The 16610-nt window shown below is 42.1% G+C and overlaps 1 protein-coding gene and 1 long non-coding RNA gene across 6 annotated transcripts in view; one reads left to right on the forward strand and one right to left on the reverse strand.

Annotated features, from left to right (window-relative positions):
- Window positions 1-16610, reverse strand: part of LOC113460203 (uncharacterized) — a 31975-nt gene that overhangs the window by 14831 nt on the left and 534 nt on the right. Inside the window, exon 2 of the long non-coding RNA XR_003381976.2 lies at window positions 14898-14972. This is a non-coding gene — a long non-coding RNA (uncharacterized LOC113460203). The remainder of the gene's footprint in view (window positions 1-14897; window positions 14973-16610) is intronic.
- Window positions 15921-16610, forward strand: part of AMPD3 (adenosine monophosphate deaminase 3) — a 38069-nt gene continuing 37379 nt past the window's right edge. For 3 of the 5 annotated variants that reach the window (XM_074543438.1, XM_074543437.1, XM_074543439.1), the window contains exon 1: window positions 16164-16518. In XM_074543438.1, coding sequence (XP_074399539.1) covers window positions 16497-16518 — 22 coding nt within the window. In that variant the 5' untranslated portion in view covers window positions 16164-16496. The other 2 variants (XM_074543436.1, XM_074543435.1) reach the window with 2 other exon arrangements.

The following is a 16610-nucleotide window of genomic DNA, read 5'->3' on the forward strand; positions in this document are numbered from 1 at the left end:
GCCATGATAGTAGATCATAAAGGACAGCTAACTGACTGACAGACAAACCATCAAAACATCAAATAAATGTTGGTTCTTAACAGCTTTTTCATGATTAACAGTCAGGTTGTAAATTAGAATCCACGTCTCCCACTGCCCATCCTCAAGTCCTAAGAAAAAGAGTTAAGTTACTGTTCATTTACATAATAAACAAGGTTCTGGGTCAAATCTTACTCTAAATTTTGAATCACATAACTTATTTGGAAATATGAAGAGAACTGGGGGTCTGATCAGTGCCACATGCATACTGGGAAGAAGCTAACACCTTGCAAAGTAAGAGAATTTTGAATAATTTAAATTTTAAATGTTAGTTTAAATTGCAAAGCTCATAGAATACTGAGACCAGGGTAAAGGAATGTTGGAAGGAAGACCTTCCCTTTCTCAAGGAGGATTGGTTTAGAGAACATCTAGACAAACCTGACATCCACAAATCCACGGGCCGTGATGGGATGCATCCACAAGTGCTGAGAGCTGGCAGACCTCACAGTGAGGCTGCCCATGATCATCTTTGAGAAGTGCCAGTGATCAGGACAGGTGTCTGAGGGCCGGAAGAAATGTCACCCCTCTCTTCAAGAAGGAGAACCCAGGGAACTACCAGCCAGTCATCATCACCTCAATCCCTGGGAAGAAGACAGAGTCTCATTCTGGAGGCCATCTCTCCACAGGGAACACAAGAAGGTGGAATCAGATGGATTCACTTTGGATTAATCCTGCTTGGCCAACCTGATTGCCTTTTATGATAAAATAACTGCCTGGAGAGGTGAGGGGAGAGCAGTGGATTTTGTCTGCCCCCATTTCAGCAAGGCTTTGGACACTGTCTCTCACAACATCCTCATAGGCAAACTCAGGAAGTGGGGACTGGATGAGTGAACAGGAAGGAGGGTTGAGAACTGGTATGCTCTCCACAAGTTATGGAGGAAGAATTTTAAAGTATTTCAGTATTTAAAGTACCAGTATTTACTGGTAAATAAATTATTTACCAGTAAAGAAACTGGGACAATTCTAAATACTTTCATAAGACAAACGGCTAAAATATTTTATCATAGGCACCACATAACTTAAATCTAATATCCAGAAATTCATAATTATTTCCTCAGTAAAACATGTCATTCCTAATGATTCTGTATTAAATAAATGTATTATTAATTTTCATAAAAATAAAGTACATACTTGGAAGTAAATTGTAATTACATTGTGTTCTCCAGCATTTTGTTGAAGGTGGATATTTCACAAGCTTTCATTTTTCATAGGTTATTTTAACTCACTTTTCCTGACAACTATAAATGATAGGCACACCTATAAATTACTGTCAATGTTTGTAGCAGCAGATAAGCACCAGTAAACTCAATTTAGAGCCTTATCTCAAGCCTGATCACCCACATCTCTGAATTCCTGTCAGCATGAACTTAGGATTGCTTCCCTTTAAGTGATACATTCTGGGTGATCCTTGCTGCTCTCCTGGCAGCCTTGTCATTTCCCTCTGTTCCAGAATCACTATCCAGGTCAACACTTTTCTTGCTGAATGGAGCTTGCAAGCTCCCTGCACCACACTGTGACAACTAAATCCAGTCAGGATTTAGTCAAGAGCCAGATCCATCCCACAGCACGCAGCCCCATTATTGCTTCATGCATCAGACATGTCCCTCTTGAACTGCAAGAGCAGGAGAGCAGGAGAATTAATTGAATCAATTTTAACTTGGAATTTTCTCTCTAATCTAATTTCAAAAGGTTATATTAAAAAAAAAGATATGACTGGTGTTTTGTAATGCTGTAAGTTTGTTTCCCCCCATAATAGCCTTTTAATTTCATTGGAATTAGTTGCATAAAGCAAACTGGATTTAGCTCATGCTCCTCATGTTTTTGCTCTGGATGTTTAGCTTTAGATATCTTGTGATTTTTTTTCAGTGAGTATGAATATGAAAGATGTCAAGTACATGTTATTGAAGGTACTTCAGCAATATCAGTGAGATGGCAGGTAAGTGCTGAGTTGAACAGGAAGAACTTCTTATGAGGCTGAGGAATTGCTTCCCAGAAGATGGAGCAGAGCTCTGCTCCTGGGATTTCTAAAAGTAATTTCAGTGCAGGAGCATGAGAGTGAGTGGGTCTCAGTAGTCAGGGGAACACATTACACACTGGAGCAAAGTTCTAACATATTCTATTCTTCATATCAGATGCTATTTGCTGCCTTAGTGTCACACTAATAAATTTCATTTAATGCCAAATAAAATGATCTGTGTTGCTTTATTTGTTTTGCCATAGTTCTGTAATTGATCTCTTTGCTAAAATAGTGCTGTGTTCAGGTATCAGAGAGATGAGAACTCACCCTCTCATGATGACCCTGCTTATTCTATTTTTACAGGCCTACTCTATTTTTTGTTACTTGGGCTTTTTTCTGTTTGTTTTGGTTTGGTTTTTTGGTAATTTGTTCTCTTCTACAAATGGATATATAACTGGATTTGGACCTACATTCAGTACTCATGGACCTTATTCCCTTTATATTTTCCGTTGAGATCAGTATTCTGATGTGACTTGTGGAGCTACAGAGTTATGAAAGCAGTTTGAGAGAGATGTCTCACAGGAGCTGAAGGAAGGAAAAAGCCCAAATCTAATCAAAACCCCATGAGAGCTAAGCCTCAGCCTTTGGTCCCGCTGTTCTTCATTTTTTGGATTTTATTCCTTTTGAAAGGAATTTGTGGCCCCTTGGGGAATGGGAAGCAGACAGATTCACAGATGACCTCTGCCTCAGAAAGTGGTGATTACTGCAATTTGGGAAGATATGCAGAGAAAGGGGGACTCAATACCTGCCTTCTCCTTGTTCACTTTATGTAAACACTCATTAGTTTTGCTTTAATCACTGTGACTTTATAACATTGTTCAATGGTTATAAGATCTGTTCATCTGTTTTTATGCTAAAACACTTTTATATTAATCTAAACTCAGAGCATAAATCCATAAACAAAGTAAAATTCAATCACTTTCATTTGCAGAGATATTACCAGAGAACAGAAACCAAGGCAGCACCTTGGCAAATGAAACCCTTAGGTAGCACCTTCCCAAAGAGATTTTGCAGGACAAAGGCAGAAAAAACCCCAAACCCAAGCACACAGAACAGTTAAAACCTTGCAAGCACAACACCCAGATCCACACAGACCTTGGGAAAATATTTTTTGTGCAGAATCTCGGTACCTTTGCACAGCACAGGGCCCTATGACCTGATTTTTGGAAGCCTGTATCTGAGGCATGTGATTTGCTCAGCAAATAATAATTAAGCTGCTATTTTAAAGGAAGATTTTCCCTATCCTGAGGATGCCTCAGGAGAATCTCAGCACTGGGCTCATCAGCATTTTTGCAGGGCTGGTGGAGGCTGCACTGCTCTCCTGCACAACTGGGGTGATTAGTGAAAGGAATCACTGCTTCTGTTGGGCAAAAGAGACACCAGATATCTAAGTCTTGTGTTCTACCCCCTCTGAGACCATCTTTTTCCTTCACCATTCCTTCCAAATCATTATTTTTCTCTTCAAGGACTGAATCATGGCACCCTGCCTGTGTCCTTGTTAATATCTCAGCTAGAAAAATGCTTTTGCTTAAGAAAATAACATCATGGGAAAGGCCATGGCAACACAAACACTTGTTTTGCCAGAACACATTTATACTGGATGGGTGGATAGTTCAGATGGCCATGAACACTTAATAAAGATCATTTTTCTAGTAATTCCCCAAGGCACTTCCTTCAAAAAAACTATTATAGAGAGACAGGCATTTCAGTGGAAACTGTCAGACTTAAAACAAATATGATTATCTTCTTTTAATAATTTTTCCTGTCACCTTAGCAATCTAGGGAGGGCAATTCCTAGTCTAAATAAATTGGATTGTATTATGCCTTTTCAAATCTTTGGTCTTTTCTAAGTTTTATTTTGCATCCAAAATCCTAATAACAGCCTGTAACACATTTACATTCCTGCATTCTTGCATTCTTGCCTCTATTTTGTTGGGTACACTGTATTCCTTTTCCTTTTTTTTCCCTCCTCTCTCTCCCTTTGGTAATATGACCATTTTGCATTTTTCCAGATTTGGAAAAACAGGAATGTTTTCAGCCTTCAAGTTAGTGTTTAAGGGACAAGAACAAAAAAGGCACCTCTGGCCTTCAGGCACAAATTTAGAACATTAAACTACATTCAGAAAGAAGCAATATGAAATCTTGGGTGAGGAAGTCAAAACTGTCTAAGAAATTTCACAGACTGAGAGAATTTAATGGCAGGATGAAACGACAGCTCTCTGAGTTTGACTCTTGTTTGTGAAGGCAATTCCATTTTACCCATTCATTACCATGCTGAGATCCACAGCTCTGTTCAGCTGAAGCCCTGCTTCAGTAAAGGCACACTGCTGCTTTGGAGTGACAGCATCAAGAGGTGAACAATCAGCACCTTCCTCGACACCTATTCATCACACACACTGATAAATAGCACACAAGCTTCTCATACTTTGAATTTGCTGCTTTCCCCCTACTGCCTTTGGCTCTCATTTTTACCTCTTTCCACATTATTAAAGTTGTGTTGTGATAACTTCACACAAAGGAATTCTTTGTGGAGCAATCTCCTCACCCTTGGCGCACAGATCTGTCCAAACTGCACCAAGGTGTGCCCCCCAAACTGCTGTGCTGGATTTCGTGTCACTTGGAGCACTTTACTGCTCTTCATGTGGATAACCCAAGAAATACACTGTGCATTTTCCTGACGCCTCCTAAATCACTTGTTACAAGTAGATACATTTATCATTTCACATTGTCTGGAGTTATCTAGAACCTGGTTCTGAAAGCTCCAGGCAGAGTCTCTCCTGTCCAGTCCACTTGCTCTGGTCTCACTTCCTACAGCTAATTCAGACTTCCTGTCCCATTTTTTGAAGTTTTGTTCCCCTGAAGAAACATTTGGAGTAAAACATTCCAATTTTTTGAAGTTTTGTTCCCCTGAAGAAACATTTGGAGTAAAACACTTCTCTAACTTCCTTGTCTTACTTGGTGAAACTAAGATTTAAAACAAAGTACTCCCTTTCATTCCTAATCTCAGACAGAAAGGCTTTCCTAGCACATGTAAATACACATTCATGGACAGGTATTAAAAACACACCTGAACATTAAAAACAGGGAGATAAATTTCCATTACACAGATAACATTCCCTCAAATATCACAAATAAAATTTTATTTTTTGGATCAGGGTAACCTTTTATCTGCTCCTGAATTAAGGAAATAAAAGAAGCAACACTTCTGTAAAATCACTTTAGCTCCTGGTCCTTCAAGGACTGAAAATCCTGTCCATGGACTGTGTGGGAGACTGACAGACTGGTGCACACCAGCTCAGACAGCCTCTCAGGGCAGGTCTGAGAGAGGAGGCTCTGCTGCCCTGTTCTGTCCTTGTTGGTTCCTGTTGCACAGCTCGGGTCTTTGTCATTTCCCCGGCTCCACAGCTCCTGCCACACATCTGGAAATAACTCACTTCTCCTTTAATCTGTCACAGTATTTAGGTCTGCTTAGAGGACAGAAGTGTCTGCCACAGGGAGGGAAACAACCAGCAGGTTGCTCTGTCCTGTTCAAAACATATCCAAAACCCAGCTCTTTTAAAAGATCCTCAGAGTGAAATGTCAGAGTTGGGCTCTGACAGATTGGGAATAAGTGAAGCAAGCAGTGAAAAGGCTGGCAGAACCAACATGGGCATGATGTGGGGAAAATATTGCCCTGGCACTGGGGATATGAAAAGTCATTCTGCAGAGAAAGCCAGATTCCATGTTTAACAACTGCTTGCCTGAATTGAGAACTCTGTGATGCACTTAAACCAGCAAGGTGCATGCTGGTATCAGTGGGGAACAGGCATTAAGATCTACAGGATATCCTATCCTTTTGTGCTGCTGTAGCTCACTCAGGCTTACAACCACCATCTTATCTCAGCTGAGGAAACATTCCCATTTTGACTGTTAATTCTGGCTTTGATTTTCTCCTTTAGAGTTTTCCTTTTGTTGCTATTCATTTCCTGTCCTTTGGAGCTTTCTTCCCTTTGATAATTCCTCTTTCTTCTCACTCTTAATTCTAATTGCCTCCAATCAAAGTTTTGCTAAGCATTCCAAGTCATGTAATTGGATTTTGGAGTTAACTGTTCAAAGACAACTAATGTCATTCAGAATGTTATTTTAAATTGCCTAGTTGTAGAGCTCGGAAGAAAATGCTGCAAAAGTGTACAATGAGTTCATGTTTAGAATATTGAAATGGATTTTCTTCTCTCCAGGGAAGGTGATGGGTGTAACCACTGTAGCATAAGCTATTCCACAATAGTTGCTCTTAAATATCTAGTTACAGCTTTTAGAAAAGCTCAGTTTATGCCATGAGAGCTCTATCAGCTGATTTCCTTGTGTAGACAGAAGCTTTGTAAACAGGACAGCTTGGCATAGGACCTGCTTTAATGTAAACTGAAAGTCTGGAGAAACTGGATATATCATGGGTTTGTGCACTACATCAGCTGGGGAGAATGGAAACACTCCACTAACTCAGACAGGTCTTTTCTGGTTTCCTTTCTCTAAACCACACTGTTGGCTCTTCTCTGTCCCTAACTGTGATATTATGAACTTTCTGGCCTCCAGCTCTTTGTTCTAATGATTAAACAAGACTAACATTTTTTTGAGGTCACAGTGATAATATGATAGTCCCTTTGAAGGGATTCAGTAAATACAATACAGCAGCAGTGCACTGTGGTATTATCAGGGCCTTAATTTGACTTTTTGGCAAAATTATCAGTGAAGAAACTCTGTTTTAAAAAACTTAAAATATATTTTATGGGCAGAAGAACCACCAATAATAACCAAAACAGGTTTATAAAGCACAAGACTCAGTTTTCTTTCCTGACCACACTGGGCAACCACTGAAAGGAATGCATCTGTTGAGTGATTCTTAGAATCATGCCTCTCCTGCCTAAGATGGCCATCCAGAAGTAGCTTCCAAACGAAGTACGATAACTCTGACTCACTCTGAGATTCCTGGTAAGCAGCTGATTTTCAGTAGTTACTGCTGGCCATGTGGGAGTGGCTCCAGAATTCTTAGGCACCTATGTGGAGATCGGAATAAACCCTTCTGTTGCTTCCTCTTATGGATTATAAAGAATCTTAGAACACCAGCTTAAATTTAGCCACTATCTTTCAAACATCCAAAGCTGGGTCAGGTCAGCTCCCATGCCCAAAGTTTGCCCTACCTTTGAATTATACATATTTTAGATTGCTAAATGCACATTAGGATTTAAATTAATCACTGCATTATGTCTACCAAATCTGCATGATTAGACTAGACTTGGACAGGAATAAAAAAGAAAAAAAAATCTTATGGGACACTGACTTCTGTCATGGACCCAGGAAGAGGTGGGTTGCCTCAGAAGCATCAGTGGCTCTCCCTGATGCGACACCCTCTGTCCTACATCTGCCATGCCAGCAGAAGCTGACAGGTTGGCTCCGCTTTGACCCCAATTTTTTCTCCACAGGGCAGCAAAATTCTCTTTTGCCTTTTTGTTGAGTAGTTGATCTGCAATCACCTTCCTAGGTTACATTAGGAGAATAAAGCCAGCCCAATTATTTAAACATATAACAATTGTCTTTCTTTGTCTCTAGAAGTTATCCAAAAATGCAGAAAAAGACCATGTGAATATGTAATGGGGAAAGGACTGTGGATGAAAAATGTGGAGAATTATATCTGAGCTCAGCATGAGACATTATGAGGAAAAAAAACAATGTAAATTGTGAGCTGTGTGACTGTGTCTTGTGTGCATGCCCTGAGACAGCAGGCAAGGGAGCAGCACAGGTATTGGAAGGTTCTAAATGCCAAGCAGAAATGAAAACATATAACTGAAAATGATGATATATGAAAGTGGCTGAGCATAAATATAAGGAAACCTTTTTGTCTAGACTTGAGTGTCTCTAGTGAAGTAATGGAAATCACCACATGCAATTTAACACTGTCAATTCTGGCACCCATAACTGTACATTTTGTAAGAATCAAGGGCTGTCAGGGATTAATATGAAATATTGTGAGCTGTTTTCCCTCTCTGACCATGAAGACTGTACTTGTTGTCTTGCACACACAAGTCCAAACACCATGGAATTGTAATTTTTAAACGCTAGGTGGCTCCATTGGATTTTTAAATGCAGCTTTTCCCAAGCTTGCACAGAGTTTTGAAAAGTAAATACCATTCAGAGTGTGTTCCATTGACAGTCACAGATACCACTAAAAAAAAGAAAAGAAAAAAGAAAAAAAAATTGTCTTTATCCCTTGAGCAATGTGGAACTGATAGCCAGTACAAGGGGCAAAAAGGCTTTCAGTTCCTCCCCTGTATTATACGGAATTTTCACAGTTAGTTTTGTCCACAAAATACCTGCAGGTGCCTAAGGATGGAAAACGAAGGGTTCTGGCCCCTTGCATGGAGAGAGTTGGCAAAAGTGGTTTTAAGCTGTTGATAGCTCTTCCAATCTTTTGCACCTATCTGTGTCACACTGGCACAAGGAAAAGTCATGGCAGCACCCATTCCTTCCTGCTGCACTGCAAAATGCTGGCAGGTTCTCTTGAGGGATGGTGAAGTTTACTCTTGCTCTTTTAGCAAATATCCAGTTTCAGTACCTGATTACTAAGTGAATGTTTCCATACAGTAAATTTGCCTTTTCCCACTGTTTTGAGGTAGCAGATATAACTAAAATTTATGTTTCATTCATTTGAGTTTTGAAGAAAAAATTAATTTATCTGAAAAAAGTAAAGTTGAAGAAATGCCAACATGATAGTTTATTTTTTTAATTATCTACTCATTTAAGTTCTAAATTCCTCTGATATTTCTTTTTTTTTTAAACAAAAGGTTTTTGAAACTGAGAAATTAAATATTAGGGAAGGCAGGCATTGAGTTCAACACCTCTTTTTGTCTTCCACTTTAGTCTAGATTTGAGAAGCCTGGCTGTTTCCCTATCCTCAGCTCATTGTACAGGAGATGATAGGAATAAGCCACTCAAACACTGACTAATCCTGCAGGTTACCTTCCATTCCACACCTTCTGCCAGCTGCTCCAGCCTCTATTGCTACACTCCAAGAGATTTGTCCATGCTGCTCCCTGTGGAAATCTCTTCTTTTCCACTACATGATCCAGCAAAGAGTTTATTACATACAGAGACCCTCCCGGAGATCCTGGGCTTTAGGAACACATGAAAAAGGGAAGGGGTATGAAAGTGTATGGTCAAAAATGTCCAAGTAGAACAAAGCCCTCAGCAGAGCACTCCTTTACACCAATCCTTCAAGGTGTCCATGAAATTCTCCTTTCTCCTTTCCATGGAGAAACAAGGACAAGGAAAAGGGGGAAAACCCCTGAAACTAATATAAACCTAGGCAACCAAAAAACCCCTGAGCAAACCACCCACCCCAACTTATCAGGGTGACTAAATCTGAAAGGGAAGTTGTGCAAAGCTGCAGGATCGGAAATCAGTATAGAGGGAGTTGAGTAAGGCATCAAGCACAGAAGCCCTGACAGCATCTACTGCTCCATGAAAGCATCCCAAGTGATGATCCCACCTGATGATGCTCTGCCCGCACATGAGGGGACAAGCAAACAGCAACAGGTCCCAGCATCTCTGCAATCTTCCCTCATATCTGCTAAAGACAGAGTTCTGAGCTATGGGGCTCTTTTTTCTAGCCCTGCTGGCACTGAAGTGACTTGGAAATCTGTCTTTGGACACAGGCATTGGAATCAGGTCCTTCGGATGTGGCTGCAGCTGAAACGTAGAGCTCGAGGTACACAGAACTTTGCAACTTCTCTTTGTCCACACTGATTAACTTCACTCCGTGCAGTAACTGGAAATTAACAAAGTCTTTCCTAGACTCAGAATAGGGGACAAATACGACTTAAGTATGCGTCCTGTTTATTTTAATGGAAGGAAATGTCCTGCAGGTTAAGGAGGAGGCGGGACTTTCACGAAACGCGAGTGGAAAGAGCCACCGCAGCGAAGAGCCAGTGCGGATGGAGCCAGAGATGCTCCAAGCTCGCCAGCACCGCCTTCCCCTCCCTTAATGTATATCCGCGCCGGCATCAACAGGGACGGCTCCGCCAGGGGCGGGCGGTTACGTAAGGGAAAATCTGCATTCCTTGCGTAACTCGGCTCTTTACATAACCCCGGCCCCGGCCCCCGAGCGGGGAGAGCGGCAGCGGCACCGGCGGAGCGCAGCGCCCGGCACTGCCCGCCCCAGCGCAAAGGAAACGCGCTGGTTCTGCCTAAAGGAAAGGAAATAAAAAAGATGGGAGATGTCACAGACTGCAGATTCCCATAGCTGATAGGTTAGGTGGGCTTTATGGAAAGAAGACAGGAGGTTTTGAAGTAGTTTTTCATATGGAATCATGGAAGCATCAAGTTTGGAAGAGACCTTCGGGATCATCCGGTGCCCCATGACGCCAGCACTGCCCTGTAACCCCGAAGCCACACAGCCACATCACCCAGACCCACCTGGAACACCTCCAGGTGATTCCATCACCTCCCTGGGAAGCCCATCCAACATCTGACCTCCCATTCCAACATCTGACCATGCAAACAGTGAAAACATAAATACAACACAGGCCTGGCCACAGCGATTTTACACAGGCAGATTGGACAAAACACTTCCCACTCCCAGTGGAAGTTTAAGTTTCTACAGGAGAATGAGAAATTTTTCTGTTGGACTTCTTGCCAACTCTGCTTGCTTAGCACTAGGCAAGGAACACAGAGAAAGTTTATTTGGGCTGTAAGTGGTCACTAGGAATCCCCACGTACAAATGAACTCAGGTTGGAGGTTGCAGAGTTTCACTGACACTTGGGAAAGGAGAGATTTGGAAAATACACTTGCAAAACAAAGAGAGGATGGGGGATAATTTGGGGACAGGGAAAGCTACGGTTCAGCAGCACCTTGCCTGGAGTTTATGTAAGGACAAAAGTTCAACAACACTTAGCCCAGAGTTTATTTAAGGATATGTGGCCTTTGTGTGAAGTCATGTTTGAACCCTATCTTGCATTTCCCAGTTCCTGGGCAGTTACGTGCTCCATCTGCATCCCACAGACACCTGTTCTTGGGGAAGGAAACTTCCAATGTGAGGGCCAAAGAACGCAGATGCAAACCTTTATCACAAATGATTACAGAAAATTTAATGGTCAATAATAATACAAATGCAGAACTGAGTAGCACTTAACTGTTTGCATTTCTCTACAAACATAATAGGTAAACTAATTCTAAACATACAGGTGAGATTTCTGTACTGATTTTTACAGAAATCACCTGATTCAGAATATTTTTATTTTAGGGGTCCCCAAAATAGACCACAGAGTTCTCCTCTGTGAGCTGTAATTACACTGTTTTATTATTTATCATGCACTGTCAGTGTCTAATTTATTAGAGTGTTGCTTGCTGAATATTTTATTTTATGTGCATTCCGAGCAAATAAAATTCCTCTTAAAACAAAGTTGAGTAAAAGGGCATTGTACATCAGAGTTGTGCTTAAAAACAATTTCTACTACATTGAAATGTAGTAGACATAGATTTGAAATGCAACTTTCAGAAAATCCTGTTTTATAAATCAGATTTAAGGTCACTCAGCTACACATACAGGTTTATCTCCTGCATTCAGATCTCTCCTTCTTTGAACAGCTCCAGAATTTCAGATAAATTATGTATACAGTCAGAGAAAGGCAGACTTCCATCTGGGGTAACTACTTGCAAAGTCCAAGCTAAGCAGGTTTGAGACAAACTGGTTTTAAACCAGCATTTTACACAGCTGTTGTGCCAAAGGCAGTTAGCAGATGCCAGCAAAGAATTTGCCAAGTGGCTGGAAAGAAATCTTTCCAAACATCCACATGATGACTTACCATTCCAAACATATCAGAGTCCCATCTTCCTTGTAAACCTTTCTTGTGCAACAAAGTATTACAGTGTATTTTATTTATAAACTGACAGAAAACTTCTTTTATGTTGCTTCAGACTCTAATTATTAGGACTGCACTAATTATTAGGTACTTTCCCAGTTTATTTTTAAAGCAGTGGCTGAACAGTCACATCCTTTTGCAATTTCTGTGGTTCTCACTTCCATTTCTGTTTTAAACAAACTGGTTTATGTTTGCATACTCTGTGTGTTTTACCTTATAATAATTATACTACAGGACAGTTATACTCACAGGGATCCTTTCAGAAGGGAGAATGTCACTTGGCTGAAAACCCCCCAGGAAGTGGATTCCACACCTAGAAATCTCAGTTCTAATGTCACTACGAATCATTTAAAAAACATTTTGCATTTTATATAAGCCTAGTAGTATCTTGTATGTACATATTCCAATTACTGAAGATGGAGTTTATAGAAAAGCTTGGTCTAATCAAAATTTCTCCTCTTAGTTCTCATCTCACATCCCACTTTCTGGGATGGCCTTGAACAATCTCCAAAACACAAGAAATTTGTTGTTTTTATTTAGAGTAGGAGACATACTTCTAGATTTACAAATTCTTCCTTAACTCAATACTGAGAAAGACCAAAACGTCTGTACCAAGAGTTCTTAGCTGCTCTAATTCAATTACAGGACTAAATACTCATATACCAAATTCATTTCTGCAGGCTTTTAGAAAACCAGTGGATAAGAAATATGATGCTTTTTGATTTACTGACTTCATGAAACTGACAGACATGATTGGCTTTGTATCATTCAATCATTCAGTGGAGCAATTTTCTCAGTTTATGAATTAGTAAAATTTTCTATATTATTTGGTTTAAAAAAGGAATAATTCTTCCTTTACATTGATAACACAATTCAACTGCATTTCACATTTGGCAAAAACCTCCCCTGCAGCTTTTGGAGATAACTTCTTTTAACTGTGAGGGTTTTTTTTCTGTTGGAATATCAGTAAGTCTTCAGTAAGTAAATGCATGTGTGCCAAGCATATCATTAACTGAACTGATTGAAGATCAGAAAAACAAGCAGTAGATCTAATATCACTTGGGTGCCACTAATGGGTACTTTATAGAGTGAAATATTTCATTTGATCCATTAGTGTTTTGTTGTTATCAATACCACAGGCAGTTGTATGAATCTATTTACAAAATGAATTCAAACTCCTTTAGCTTTTAAGACACTGCTCAAATGAAAGCAGTCTCTCCTACAACTGCTGAAACAATTACAAGTGAAAATGAGAGACCATTTTGATGAATATGCATTCCAGCAGTAATCATCTCCCAGACAAGACTTGTCTGTTTCTAAAAATAAATGTTAATAATACAGATGTAAATTCAGGGGAAGTTTATTATTTTGTTCCATTCCTCTGTAAATGTTGACATTTAAAACTTTTACTGCATTTCCTCTTGTTAAAATAGACAGACTGCAGAAGAGAAAATACCATGTGCACTGAAATAATCATGAATGTATTACTGTCACCAAAATAGTCTCTAAAGCAGGACTAAAAGTAAGTTGAAGGCATACTAGAAATACATATTTTAAAAAATAATAAAAATAAATGTGATCAGCTGTAACTTGGTAAAAAGTCGTGGATAACTTTTTCTTGTATAGCAAGATTTAAAAGACTAAAATAAGCACATTTTTACAAAGTGCAAAATTTACCTGAGAGAACCAGTGCTTGCTGCACAACAGAAGGGAACCAACACCCAGGTGGCTTCAGAAAGTACTGACATTTTACAGTGGGAATCCCAACATTTAAAATAACTCTGGAGACACTTGCACTACCTTCAGCATGTGGTGTGTAAAAGTACAGCCTACCTACAAACAGGGCTGGCAGACAGGCTCCTCATGGGGCAGACAAGGTGCTGAGTGGCATCACTGAGGCGTTCTAAGGTTTAGTGGTTGAGGTTTTGTAGGTGCCAATGGAAGAGTACAAACAACAACATCTGTGTCTATTTCACCGTCAGCTCAGTGTTACTGCCATTCCTCAAGGATGCATGTGAACTGTTCATTAGGAGAGCAGAGACTGGACAGGAAACTGGACCCACCAGTCAAATGTTTGCTCTTAGGTAATTGACCATAGTAATTGTTTCTGCAAAATATGAGAGCACTTGAAGTATTTTCTTGTTAATTTGCTGCCATTACCCTACCCTTACAATCCACCCTGCTCTTATTAGAGATCTTGCAATAGTATTTTCTTAATGCCTCAATTACTGTAGATGCATTTACTCAGCTATGATCTCAGTTTGCTTTTGAAGTTTTCCAATTTACTACAAAAGGGAAGCTCATTTAAATACTCATGGTCACCTACAACAAGTGCCCTGTATCCTATACACTTAGGGATTTGTACTTCAGCGCTCCGAGAAGCCTTTTCTTTGCTAATGCATTTTAAGTTCTCCTTTCTAGCTTTGCCAACATGTGAGCTCACACTGCAACGTTCTCTCTCTTCACTGGGGGCACATGGAGCTGCCCATTTGTGTGTAAGAAAGCTGAGAAACTGTTATCTCTCAAACCGTTATTTTTTCACTGCGGTTGGCACAAAGTCAGCATGAGACAGAACTCTGCCAAGCTCTTGCATCCCACAGAAGAGATTAAATCAAGTGCAGAGGCAAGGCTGATGTGCCAAGCTGAGGACAGAAAACCAAAAGGCTGTGGGACACCTGAATCCAGCAGGCAGGGCAGAATAATGATATGATGGACACCAAGCTTAACCTTCCAGACAAACTGCCCTGATAGCAGTTTGAGCAAGTTCAGACACCTGGCTGGGAGAAAGGAAAGAAGCAGAACTAACAGATCAGGAATTAAGGGGTGTATTGAATGGCCAGCAGCAACAGGTGTGCTTTACTCACATCTCAAATGGGCAGGGCAGCTGTGAGTCACAGGTACAGACACTTACAATATGTGGTTTCCTGGGTGGCAGATATTTTTTCAGGGTGTTGCCAGCAGCAGCTGATGAAGACATCCACAGTTACTGTGGGAAAAGCACGTACATGCAGCATAAGTCCTTTTTCCATGCTGAGAAACAATGCCTATTTTTGTAGTATTGTTTTTAAATATTTCGTTTATTATTACGGCTGACTCATTTTTGAATGCTTTGAATTGCTATGTGTCTCATACAACAGCTGTGGCCATAATTCTTACCCTTTTTTATGACCACACCAAGAAGAAGGGGCTGCCACTTGTCTAAGAATCAAAATATCCGCTCTTCTTTGCAACTCAAGACTTTTGGGATGGAAAACTCCTTTCTTTTTACTTCATTTCTTCACTAGCTGTGTGAAGTAAAGGAGTTTCCAAAGCCAAAATCCCCTGAGGTTTACGCATGGAGCATTTCTATGCCTACCAAGCTGGAGGGACACAGAACTACCTGATCCCTCAGTTTTGGGACCTCTATCTTTAACTCTGCTTGTCTTTTTACACCAACTACCTTCACTCACTGCATTCCCAGTGCTTTCCTGCATGGTAAAGATACTTTTATATCTAAATGTTTTCAGGTTAGTCTCCAAGTATTGCAACCCAAAGTCACAAAAAACGTCCCTAGAACTTTCAGCTTCAGGGCCCAGAATCTCTCAAAATAAGGTCAAATTATTTTACATATTAATATCCTCATTCCTGCTGAGTCACGCTGGGTTTGAGCTTCAATTATTTACTTTGGCCTATGTACCCGGAAAATTTCTTGGGGTTTTGTTTGTTTATTTTTTAATATAGATGAGCACCTGGACCGCGTTGCTACACTGAAGGGCAGACGCTGTTGAAAACACTTCTGACTGGGACACATCGCCAGCAAACTTACCGGCTGTCATTCTGCACTGGCCTCACGACTTTCTGGTCTCGAACCCAAGTTCTCTACATTAAAGTGCTTTTGGAGGAGTTTTGAAACAGGCGCTCGGGAAGACGGCACCGCTGAGGCGAATCCAGGTGGGGCTGAGCTCCTGCCCCTCCTTCCCTGCCTGCCTGCCTGTCGCGCCGGCTGGGGGCCATGTGACAGCGCGACTTCTGCCTTCAAGCCGCCGAAGGGGAAGGGGAAGGGGCCACACTATCCAGCTGCTCTGGCAGCCGCTGAGGCCGCGGCCCCCTGGGGGAGGCGCCGCCCGTGCCCCGCCACAAGTGCAGCCGGCGCCCGGAGCGACAGCGGCGGCGCTCACAGAGGTACGGACAGGGCGCCCTGCCCGCCGCTCGCCCCCCGCGCCGGGGCGGGGCCGGCCGGGGCAGGACAGGCCGGGGCAGCCCCCCCGCCCCGCGGGCTGCGCCCCCCGGCCGCGATGCAGCCGCCGCGGGGGCAGCTGGGCGGCCCGGCGGGGCCGGGGGCGCGGCGAGCGGGCTCCTCCGCCCGCGGGCCATAAAGGGCCGGGCACGGGCGGCGCGGCACTGCGGTACCGGGCGGCCCGCGGGTGGATGCGGCAGCGGGGAGCGGCGGCAGCTGGCGGGAGCGGCTCCTCCCCCGCCGCCGCCTCCTCCTCCGGTGGCTCCGGCCGGCGGCGGCCCGGCCCTGCCCAGCATGGCTCTCCCGGGGGCGCTCGGTAAGTGCCGCGCCGTGCCGGGCTGGCCCGGGGCGCTGGCGGTGACCTTGGGCTGGAGCCGTGTGGGGCTCCTGCGGCGGCAGCGCCCGCGG

Source organism: Zonotrichia albicollis, chromosome 6, assembly GCF_047830755.1.
Source record: "Zonotrichia albicollis isolate bZonAlb1 chromosome 6, bZonAlb1.hap1, whole genome shotgun sequence".
Classification (NCBI taxonomy): Eukaryota; Metazoa; Chordata; class Aves; order Passeriformes; family Passerellidae; genus Zonotrichia; species Zonotrichia albicollis.